Source organism: Dermacentor albipictus, chromosome 3, assembly GCF_038994185.2.
Source record: "Dermacentor albipictus isolate Rhodes 1998 colony chromosome 3, USDA_Dalb.pri_finalv2, whole genome shotgun sequence".
Lineage (NCBI taxonomy): Eukaryota > Metazoa > Arthropoda > Arachnida > Ixodida > Ixodidae > Dermacentor > Dermacentor albipictus.
This window is the reverse complement of record NC_091823.1, coordinates 8,285,224-8,297,560: the sequence shown is the minus strand read 5'-3', so window position 1 is coordinate 8,297,560 and position 12,337 is coordinate 8,285,224. Positions and strand designations below refer to the sequence as shown.

Sequence of the window (12,337 nt, the reverse complement as noted above, 5' to 3'; positions counted from 1 at the left end):
CGTGGCGTGCGAACGAGGCTGGCACTGTGGAGATGCACGTGGAGAGCGCACTTCTGAACGGTTCCTTCTGCTACATTGCGGGATGCGCGCACCAACGGCAGCACCAAATGGGCACCAGAAAGAAAAATGTTAACCATGTGCCACTTACAAGGCTGTTAAACATGCACTCATTTATCGCGCTAGACAGGCATGTTAACCATAGCAGCGCCCGGTTGGCTGTCCTACGCTTTTAATGCCTGAGTGCACGCTCCCAGTGGTAAATGTCTATTAACGTCAATAAATCAGTGGCAATGACAGTAACAAGAAAAAAGCAACCCTCTCATTTCACCTATATCGTTAACGGCACGCCCCTTTCGATGGTTGAGCAACAGAAATATTTAGGGGTAACGCTGACAGCAAACCTGAATTGGGAAACACGCATAACTAATATTACAACTACTGCACTTATCTAAAGAGACGCCTAAAGACCGCTCCAACGAACATTAAGCTTCTGGCCTACAAAACATTTGTGAGACCAATTTTAGAATACGCTAACACAATTTGGTTTCCTTACACAGCTACTAACATAGCTAAACTTGAAGCCGTACAAAGAAAAGCCGCAAGGTTCATTCATAGCAAATATCGTTCTACGGACTCACCTTCACGTATCTTAGCTTCCTCAGGCCTCAACACATTATCGACGAGAGCAAAACCAGGTCGGCTAAAATTCCTATTTCAAATTCTGCACCGTCAGTATAAAATTGATATCACCCAGTACATTTCATATTCGCAATCTAGAATAACACGGCAACAACACGAGCATACGCTAACCGAGTATTCCTTTTCTAATGACGCATTCAGGTACTCATTCTTTCCTCGGGTAACCAGAGAATGGAATGAACTTAACCCTTCATTAACATCGACCAACTCTTTATCCGTGTTCCTTTCACAGCTGGAGCTCATCACAAGAAATTATTAACGACTTCTAATGTTTGTTACCTATTTTCTTTATGTTACACTGACACTGCTTAGAAAAAAAGAAATTGTATACACTTGTTTGTTCCCAAATATTTCACGTTTTTTCTTTGTCTATGATATGCCCCGATTGTTGCTCATTTTACTCTGCGTTTTTTAGTGTTAAATTGTATACGTTATCTCCCTTATCTTTTGTAAATATTTTGTTGAATATCGTTGCTTTTTCATTCTCTGTGCAGCTCGCACGTGTATTTATGCACGGAAAAGAAATTGTTCATGCCCGTCTGCTAGGCTCTCGGCTGAGAGCGGCGGTATTGTAAAATAAATAAATGATAAATAAATAAGAGATGGGAACAGGTGCATACTTTTCCAAGAGAGATACGCACGGAAGATGCGGCGAATACGTGTACACGCGTGGACAGCTCCAAGCCGCGTCACAGCTAAGTATAGGCGAGATTAAAATGGCCGAAGGCTGTGGACTTAGAAAGCGCGGCCTTTAGCCAGAATTCGTGGCGGAAAAGCAGCGCGAGGAGGTCAAGACACGGGCACATGAAGGAGCTCAGTAATTCCGCACACCCGGTTTAGATCGCCTGTTGCTCGGCCACGTGTTGCTCGAGCATTTTCCTCGTCATGTTAGTAGCCATTGCACTTCTCAAGTGCCTTTTGTGTGGCAATAGCCTTCTCAACTCCATTATTTCTCGGAAAACTCGTTTGACGTTGTTAGTTCACGGCTGGCCTCCATGCGTTGCTTTCACTGCATTGTGAAAGTGCTTAGCTCTTCAGTGGGAAGCTCCTGCTTTGAACCAAGCTTGACATGTATCAAGAGTGTGTCGTAGCGTTTACAGCATTAAAATGGTTTGAATGCGTCTTTACCGTGATATCAACTCTCCGGCCCCTTAGCTGTAAAGTATCACTGGGCACATAAAAATGATCATGGAACCCAGAAGAGTTTCTGAAATAAAGCAAAACTGGGCACTTGGTGAATTTTTTACACATTACGTCAGCGAAGCGATTTGAGGGTATCAAGAAATTTCGCACTGTGGGTTTACGTTAACAAGATCTACTCCATTGAGCTACACGACTGCTCCGCAGCAGCTGCTGGCAGGTGGTGCCAGCGGCCGATATCTTAAATGCGTTGCTATTTGACGCCCGAGCTGAGTGCCTGAGGACAAAAAACATGCCGGAGCAAATATGTGCCACGGGATGAGGCGCCTGTGTGCTGAAAAGAAAAAGCCCGAACACGACTCGGCATATCGTGATGGACTGCCACGATATTCAGCCAGCGAGACCCGTACGGAGTGTCCGCCTCCCAGATGCGTTGGGATTCTTAGAAAATGGAAGGATAAACTGGACAGCAGTCGAGATAGGTTAGAGACGATTACAGTACGATTAGAGTTTTGGTGGAAGAAAAGTAGGGAAGGGATTACTAGAACCGGAGTCATTGCAAGTATAGGCTGTGGTACAGTATAGTAATAGTATTAAATACGAAAGGTCTATATCAGATAGGCAAAAGGCTAGATAACCATAGATGTAGCAAAATCTGATTAATTCAAGCAGGCCAGGGGGCTACTTATCAACCTCCTCTCCCTTTTCAAAGGAGGTGCCAATAAACATTATAATCACCATCGTAAAATTTTTGGACGTGGAAGCACCGTCGACTGATTTATTGAAGAAACTAAAGGACAGATAAAAACATGCAAGAAGGAAACATGCGTAGGTTAAATCTTTTGCCCTGTTTCTGCCACGATAAATTAATACTAAGTCGCTCGGGCTTTAGTCCCGTTCATTCGAACCAGAGTCCTGGCCATCGGTCCACGCGAGCGCTTGCGCAATACGTAAAGGCAACGGACTGGAGTAGACAACACGCTCAGTTTCTGTAAGTGCACTCTTCGAGATCCTGCTGCCCAATCTCGAAAGATTGGGCAGCCGACTGACCAAAGTCTTTGTTAACTTCCCTGCCTTTCCTGCCCCTATTTATTTCTCTGATCGCGAGTGCGTTTGTTGAAACCCGAGCTATATTCCGATGAACATAGCAGCGTTGCCAGATGGGCCCTCAGGCTGCAGAAACGAGCGGGCGACGCTCACATTCAGCAGGGCCTCTAATGTATTAGCAAGTCTCGGGAAGCCCACTAACACGCAGTTTTAGCTCGTGTTACCAAGGCTTGCTTTACCTGGCAGTGAAGCCAGCCTTTGGCACGCCAGGCAAAGCGAACTTCTCAAGCGTCTGCGGTTGTGAACTGCGCAGGTATATACACGTAACGCAAGCTCGGTTCCAAAGGAGGCGTCAATGAAAAATATTTGGGCCTTTCTGTTGCTTCAGAACGCTGCTTTGCTTTTGGGCCGTTTGTGCTTCGCCTGAGGACAGTGTTGAATCTCACATGCTGCGACTATCTGGCTGACGCAGTCTTTGAACGGAGACTTTGCGTGGCCAGCAAGACGTCCCATACGAATGTCATTGTTCGTTTTTGTTCACGCGAGAAGAACAATGGATTTCTTCGCAAGGGTCGTAAAACTCGTCTGCGATGCTCCCAGATAGGCTTTTCTGGGAGTACAGATAATCCCTTTACACCAACGAACACCTCACAGTCGGCAACAGGCGCTTATTCTGCAAAGCTCTCGCACTAAAGAAAAGAGAACAAATGGCAGTTTTTATAAACTGCCATTTTATCAAGAACAGATATCGAGGTTCTCTAAACGGCATCCATTAGATCATTCATGAATAAAGGGAAAATCAGACATCCACCCGTTCGTAGCAATTGCTACAAAAGAAACCCATACGGGTTCCTCGAAAGAAAAGCCTCATAGTTGAAGGAAAATTCGTCCTGGTCCGGGACTCGAACCCGGGACCACCACCTTTCCGGGGCAGCCACGCTATCATCTGTGCTAACCAGGCGGCTAGCAGGGGTTTCCTACAAAGGAAACCCCTTATTGGTTTCCTTTGTAGCAATTGCTACGAACGGGTGGATGTCTGATTTTCCCTTTATTCATTACTTCTCTCCACCTTGCGGGTTTCCGCAGAACTACTAAGTCAAATTAGATCATTCAAAGAGAACAAATTCAATACGTCAATTTATAGCTTACGTGAACTTGTAACGTTGTGTACAAGGGTTCTGCAAAAGCTCTATTTCCGCATTACTAAATTTTTTAGAATTTATGTGTAACATATCAATTTTGTCCGCTTTAGATGTACTATTATATGCAATTCACAGAATTGTGAGTTAATTTTTCATTGCTGAGAGTTACAGAGTTGTAAACTTGATAGTCTCGTTTTCATACAATTTTTTTTTTAAATTTTTGCCAATTTTTAATAAAACATTTACAACTTAACTAAAAAATTCGAAACCAACAGTCATAGATTTCAAGTCTTTCTTTTAAATGTAACAAACCTCGTCAAATTTGATGCAGTGGTTGCCGAGAAAAACGAATTCCCCTTTTACGTGTATTTAGATAGGAGCAGAGGAAGCTTTAGCTCGGGTGATCTTATCTAAATACATGTAAAAGGAGAATTCATGGTAAATTGCGCATCTTGGTTTTTCGTAAGAGTAACGTCTGCCTCTTAGAGTAACTCAGTTCAAGGATTAGAATTGTGCTATCTGCCAAAGATGATTTTTCAGAAATTCTGCATAGTCTGTACACCTTTAGTAAGCACCATGGATCGCCCGCCGTCATCATTTGGGACTGAGGTCAGAAGTCTGGCGATGTAAAAGTGAATGCTAGGGGCATCATGTCTCGTATATCATCCTTACGCCGGTACGTTTTCACAAAATCGGCCTTCAACCTAATTTATCAAGTTCGATTACACTGTATGGCTACGAATTCATGAACTCCTCAACGTCCGGCGAACCGAGCAGTGGTCGTATGTACCTACGTAGACCACTCTTATGCTCGATCAACATTACGACGTGCGGCGACCACAACAAAGTGTTCATTTATAATCTGCACGGACGTTACGATGCAACGTGAGGCGACTACTGTAAATAATTATCTTATATCTGCCCGGACATGACGTATGTTCCCCATGCTGTGCAGCCCCATGCTAAGGAACAATGCCTCAAGGTCAGAAACTAACCTCTACAGACCTCAGTGACCGATAAGAATTCGCAATAAGCTATTAGTGTAGGGCGGCGCTTTAGAGAATTTTCAACTTTTGCAAGATCTGGCACAGAAACTGGAAGCAGCGTACGAGTTGCTATAGACTGCTTGGATTCTTTGTAAGAAACGAGCTGCGTATAAGTGGCCCCGATTTCGCGCCGGAGCTCCGTGCACCGGCGTGTACGCACCAGGCCGGAGACGCTTGCGCGGTTGGGCAGGCGCCCCGTGTAAGCGGCCACCGTGATGACGTTGTCGGCAGCGGCGCGAAGCTGCGCGGCCGAGCAGTCCGTGCCCGACGGGTCGAGCCACCACTCGCCGAGGCCCCCCTGCACGATCCACTGGAAGTCGGAGCCGTACATGCCCTGCTTGTACACCTGCGGTGGGTGGGAGGACACGATTGACTCGTTGACGTGGGCGCGCGCAAGCACGCACGCAGGTACGCGCAGGGACACGCACGCACGCACAGACACGGACGGAAGCTATGATGGCGGTGAATAAACGTGCGGTATAAGTTTTGTACACTGACATCGAAGCACTACCGAAAAGGTTCACGCTTGCACTGTCGACCGGATGCAATGAAGGCCGAAGCAGCACAGTGAGATATTGCTGACGATCTCCCTCCCGTGATCGCAAGCAGCATTAGATGGAAAAGCCCATAAACAAGAACGGTCGAAACATCCCTCCACAGGGGGCTGTCGCAACGGTAAAATCTTACCCTCAACGATCTGTATATGTCAAACGTAAGTGCAACGTTCGCATACACAATTATCTCGCCCCAAAAACGTTATTTAAAATATTCCACACAAAATGAATGTAAAGGATTTCAGCAATTCCAGCAATGAAGTGTTTTAGTATATGTCACTGTTCTCATATTTCCCTTGGGTGACTAACAAAAGCGCTCTTTTGGTCTAATCACGCGGTAATGCGCCAGTGTTTCACTCATTGTCATTTCATACGAGGGAACAATGTGCGTAAATCCACAGTAAGCACCAACCGATTTCCTGTTATTTAAACAGTCCCTAACCGGAATTAGGTTCCGGGCGTAAATTAAATCAGTTGGTATCAAGATTTCTGCCTGCACTCTTTCAGTTCCTTTATTGTTATTCTGGTATAAAATACGAATTCCACCGAGCTAGCAATTTATATTTGTGAAGCTTGTGCTGTCTGCGCAAATGCAGTTGCCTGATAAAAAAAAGCCGCAGTTACGCCCGAAAGCGAAGCATCGATTGCGTTCGCAAATTAGTAGACAGCCATACGAAGTAAGAATAGCAGCTTTATCGGCCTATAATCTCGTAGACATTCGCTTACTAAATAAATTAACAAGCACGGTGTCACGCGCGCACTGGCAGGCATCAACATATCTCACACGATGAACGCGGATACTCGCCGTCAAAACGCTGGCGTGAGGGAGAGCGGTAGCAACAGGAGCGAATTGACCTACGTGCTGCTGGCTCTCGCTTCAGCGCCAACTAAGCGACGACGACACAGCGAACACGAAGTTATGAGCCCCCGGTGCAGCTCGACTCTGTACTCACCGCAGATCGCTTTCAAGATAGGGCCCGCACGGCCGCGCCATACGCAGCAGCAGCCGGACTAGAGCGCCCCCACCCACCCCCTCCTTCTCCTTCCCCCGGCACCTTGCGCGCGACGGAAGACGGCGCGCTTCCTCCCTTCTTTCCTTCCTTGCGCGCTGAGATCGAGCTGCCATCGTCGGCTCACGGTCGCACGTTTTCTCTTGCACATACATCATACGGTGCGCGGCGACAATATACGGTGCACAGCGACGGCGACGGCCGGAATTCACCTGGAGTATCCATATAATTGCTATCATAATAAAAATAACTGTGAAAATTCGGGTCAGTTAGCGATGCGAGAAAACTAGAGTAGCGTGGTAGTGTTGATCGATATCGACATCACTAGGCTGTGAGCAGTTTTCGTGCATGCGAACTTCTTGGAGAAAATATACTTACCTCGCAGAATATTTTGCGCGCCATGTGCCTGGAGAAGCTGCCAATTATGATGCGGCTGTCGGTGTTCTGCAAGTACAAAAAGGTTAATTAAAGAAAGACCAAGAACATTCATGTCCTAAAGGAGTTCTTTTTTTGTCAGCCGTGATCAAAAATTCAGTTCTTATTAGTGAAAGATAGACACGCTCCAATTCAATGTGCTCCCAAAAGTGACGGGTGCGAAGAAACGTGGGACTTGACGGGTGAAGAGGAGTCCACATAGCGTTTTTCTTTCTACCCCCCCCCCCCCTTTTTTTTTTACAGAAAGATGCTTTCAAATAAGGCTGCAGCGTGGAGGCATAAAGAAATAAAATAATAATAATAATTAAAAAAGAGCGTCCGCACCCGCCGTGCTTGCTTAGTGGCTGTGGTGTTCGGCTGCTAAGCACAAGGTCGCGGGATCGAATCCCGGTCACGGCGGCCGCATTTCGATGGGGGCGAATTGCGAAAACAATCGTGTACTTAGATTTAGGTGCATGTTAAAGAACTCCAGGTGGTCAAAATTTCCGGAATCCCCCGCTACGGTGTGCCTCATAATCAGATCGTTGTTTTGACACGTAAAACCCTATAATTTTTTTTTTAAAAAGAACATCCGCCAGCTTACGTTTCGCTGCGCTAACCTTGCAATTATTTCGTCGTCGTAAAGCGTCCAGACCAAGATGACCCCTTAGTAAAATTTGAAATGACTCCAAATATGTAACTGAAGTTTCATTCAGTAATTTTTTCAGTCAGAAATACTACATGGCGAGATGTCTTACTTTAAGACCGCATTATCAGATGACGAGAGAGAGAGAGAGAGAGCCTAATGTTGGAAAGGTGGAGAGGTCAGCGTGAAGGACATGCTTCTCGCTTGCTACTCCACACGGAGGGAATCGGACAATGAGAGAGATAGGGACAGAAGAGGTAGGTGATGGTGACGGGTGAATGTAATGATGAAAGAAGTCCAGGATGTCAGGCCCATGCGGTAACAATGATTTAGGCTAACCGAGAGCAGCCAGCATTTTCTCCAACTCATGCATGACTTGCACTGCTCTCTCAGCGACAGACGCGTTTAAACCGGCAGTAGCTGCTGCAAGGCTCTTGCCATTTGCTCCAGCATCGCCCTGACATTGACACTGCGTTCTCGCTGTATTGCTGTCACTCGGACTGAAGTTCGAAGGTGCAGTTCCTAGAGTGTAAGGAAGGTCAGTCTGGTACTATTTACACGAGGCTGAGCTTTTAGAGTAGTGTCTTCAGCCTTTGTGCTACCTTCTCACGGAGTAAACACCGATACAGGCGAAGGTTGCAAATTCGAAGGCGCATTCTTTATTTCCTTACGACTGTAATGCTTCCTCCCACGGCGTATGGAAGCTGCGGCAGCGGTGGCGGCAGAATTGTACTTGGCCATTTTCCTCAATAGTGAACGGGGGGTGGGGGGAGATGTGGTGAGCGTCAGAAAGAAATATAACGAAAATGTAATTTCGGAAATACGTAGCTGTCGCTGCATATTTCACGGGACTCGTGTTTTACACTACGCTAATGAAATATGAGAGCAGGAAATACGGTAGGCTGCTTAAACGAAACTCCAAGGAAAAAAAAAAGAACACGTGTTCCGTTTATCCAAAGTTTCATTTAATTAAGAGAAGTACGCAAAATCACCGAGAATCGTTTTATTCGAAAAGTGACGGAGTGTTTCGATATTACTATCGCGAAAAAGAAAAGTTTATTGCGTTCTGCTTCTAATAGTGTGGCTTTTCTTGCGCGAGGTTGTGTTTATGCGGAAAAGAATTACAGATAACTCTGCGCAGTTCTGGCTTCAAGATATCGCTGCAGAACTTCAAGCACATCTGTTGACGTCTGGTCCGAAACAGTAACACGCACTCGAACAATAATGTCTTCGTCATTAGAACTGTAGCCTTTGCCACGAACTTTAGCGAAGATATCTTCAACTGCGTCCTCATGGCAGGTAACGAGGGCGTTATCCGAGGCCTCTGATTCTTGGCTGTAAGGACGAAGCAGTACAGTGGAAGCCGGAGTGCAAGATCCTGTACTTACTCCATAGTGCTCTCTACCCTTTCAGGGATTATTACTTGCCTAGTGAAGTCCTCACGGTGGAAGCACCACTGCAACTTCGACATCTTTAATTTGGATTACGTTCACAACTACTGCCTGATGGAATGGATTTTCTTCCTTATTTGTAACATAACCATTTGACATCTTTGTCGGACTTTTCCTGTTCTATATGCCGGTGAGGCAGGTGGCAGTTCCGTTTAACCGGAGTTCAGCAAAGTATGGGCTCTCTGTAACCCAAATAGGCTAACATTGTGCCTATGGGCGGCCAACCAAAGCTTGTATCATTGTTCCGTTTATCCGGCATTTTCTTTTAGGCGCGCTTCATTAATCCGGAGCCTATTGTGGTAAAGGCGGCCGAAGTGCAAGGAAGGAAGGAAGGAATAAGTGGAGAAGGAAGGCAGGGAGGTTAACCAGTTTAGCCTAACCGGTTTGCTACCCTACACATAGGAGCGGGATGGGGCAAAAGCTACGTTGTGACAAGTGCGTGTTTCGTAGTTTTGACGTAAAAAGTAATAGTCTATCTTGGGAGGCGGCGGTCTCTTGATGCTGTGGTATGACTTGACACAAATGTTCGATCAGCCGTCTACGAGATGTTACCCAAAAAAAAGAGCGCGTGAAAAATGCACGACTTTCCTATCATTAATATTTCGGTCAAGAGAGAGAGAGAGAATGAAGAGGAAAAGCAGGGAGGTTAACCAGATATGAGTCTTCGGTTTGCTACCCTACACTGGGGATGGGGGATAGGGGTCAAATGTGCAACTGAACATAATGGGCTGATATCATTGAGGCAGTGACTCCTACAATGTGACATAAACAAAAAAAGAAAAGAAAAGAATCTGTGCAAAGAAGGCTGCATGCGCGCTTGCGTGACGATGTAACGAAGTGAGGGTTTTCCAGTGTCATGTTGTTTAGTCTTTCCCTCCGTCCAATCTGTTGCGCCATTTTATCCTTGAATCCTTGACGATAAAACGCAGTTGTAAATCAGCGCTGGTGATGAGTTGCTGTCTCTCTTGCGGTCGTCGCAGTCGCGCTCCGTTTTAACCATGTTTTCAGAGAAATATTCAATTGAGCTTATCTGTTGCAGTAACCATTCTTTCTAAGAATTCAGCGGTGTGCGCCATCTTTGGATTCGGCCAACTTGTTTCCCCAGCAACCTTATAAAACTACGATTAATGAACACTACAAACGAAAGAGCAAGGAGCGGTACTCTTGAGGCAACGCCAATAGCATGAATCTAGCTTTATACCGGAAACATTCATGGCTTCTTAAGTAAGGTACACAGACTGAGTGCTCTGTGCAAACACACAGAGTGACTTCGGCTGCTAACTGGCCTATAAAATCTAGGAAGATAAAAATGAAATATTATGCCCGCGGGCGTCAAAGGTCAACAATGTTGCGGCTGCGGGCGCAGCGCAGCACTCAAGACGAGGAGGAGGAGGAGGAGGAGGGGAGCTGACTTCAAACAGGGGCACAAAACAAAAGTGTGCAACTGGACGCGGCAAACAATGCCGACGGTTCCTTAATTGCCGGTTGCCAAGGGACAAGACATTAAAGAAATAATAATATCCGGAATGGAGGACGCATACAACAAAGACAACACAGAGAAACATTTGTTTGGCATTGCACAAGTTTCTACGCGCAGAAGCTTCAGCAGCTTACGCCTACAAATGGCCGATGTCCATGGCGTTCAGTTCTGCTGTCCTTGATTTATTGACTTTATTCAGGTTTACTTCCTCCCTTTTTTGTTGTGCCTGCGTCTCCGAGCGCGCGTTTTCTGTGCGACAAGTTTCGGTTCAAGGCCGCGTACATTTTGAGCTTCTTGTCTTACCTAAGCCTTCTCTCGGATCCTCTGAAATCGCGTCTCTTTATTTTTTTTTAAATCTTGTCTTTAATAGCTTTCTAGATCTAGCAGCGCCTGGAGCCCCATTGTAATGCCTGCTTCACAGTGCGCGTTTTCCAAATGTTGCAGCGAACGTACATGACAAATAAATATTGGCAAATTTAAGTTTTCGCGCGAACGTGTCGGCGTACCGACGTCCGCTCGTGGAGGTGTGAGACGTGATCAGCGCAGCGTCATTTCTTTGAACTGCCTAAACGCATTGACCTTGTGAGGATGCCGCCGCACTTACGTGTGCTTGAACTGGCTGCTAGGTGCGGGATATCGATGCTCACCCTGCTCCGAAACAATGGCTTCGTCGAAGACGTATAAACCACGCAGATAATGCGACCCGTCACCCGACCAACGTTTTGGTAGCTTTTCAGTTACGCCCGACTGTACACAGTGTCTCTCCTGCGTCATGCGTTTATTGAATCGCGCCTCCGCCGCCTCATCTAGGTGACCTTCCCACATTCTCCTTCTACGCTGCATAGGTGATCGCAGCAGCCCAGAGCTCTGCTATCCAGTCTCTCCAGATTTCTGTAGCGATACGGCTTCACACTCACTGCCTCTCCTTTCATCTTTGGCTGTACGTAATTGGGGTTGGCCAGTTTTAATTCGGACCAAGGATGGAGCAGACTCCGGAGAAGATTCGCGCATCGCTTCCCGAGAGAGTGGGAGAGAGAGAGCGAAAGGGTAACAAGAAAGAAACGCGCTTACTAAGCGCTGGGCACAGCACGCCTGCCACGGCATACGGCGTCAGGCACGTATCCAGTGGTGGACGACGTGACACCCTCCCACAATTGAGGCGTCCACGAGAGGATTCACTTTACGCCCAATGCCGCTGCCTTTGCAATGCGGCCGTCTGGATGGGCGTCCGCCTTTCACCTAAGTTCGCGCACCTCGCCACCAAGGGTGAACCGGAATCCTGCCCAAGCCTTTCGCCTGCCAACTCGACGTATATATTGTATTCTTTCTCTCAATTTTTTTTTCTTTAGGAAAGCTTGCAGACACTTCGTGCAATAGGACAATTGACGGACGCGGCGTCGAGAAAGGAGTTCTTAAAGAGAAAGTATCGGTATTTCATCGCGGATTCCTTGACACAAAACACACGTTACTGGGCCCTGATCGACGGGCTCGCTCGAGAAAATGGCGGCCTGAACAGCTCACGCGATGTGCCTGAGATTTAGTGCAACCTGAGCGAATTTTTCTGAATGCCTCGACCGGAAGGTGCCACAAAAATATGCGACACACGCAATGATAGAGGGACGCTTGTAATACGGAGCATCTCTGATTCTACTCAGTATACGCGGACGACGTGGTAATACCAGGAGATATGGCACGCATAATTTCAGCG

The 12,337-nt window shown here is 46.6% G+C and overlaps 1 protein-coding gene across 12 annotated transcripts in view; it reads right to left on the bottom strand.

The window, feature by feature from the left end:
- Positions 1-12,337, bottom strand: part of GABA-B-R3 (gamma-aminobutyric acid type B receptor subunit 3) — a 694,297-nt gene that overhangs the window by 90,669 nt on the left and 591,291 nt on the right. For all 12 annotated transcript variants that reach the window (XM_070535013.1, XM_070535017.1, XM_070535019.1 and 9 more), the window contains 2 exons: positions 7,017-7,082; positions 5,235-5,420 (listed from right to left, as the gene is read on the bottom strand). In XM_070535013.1, the coding sequence (XP_070391114.1) occupies positions 5,235-5,420; positions 7,017-7,082 (252 nt within the window). The remainder of the gene's footprint in view (positions 1-5,234; positions 5,421-7,016; positions 7,083-12,337) is intronic.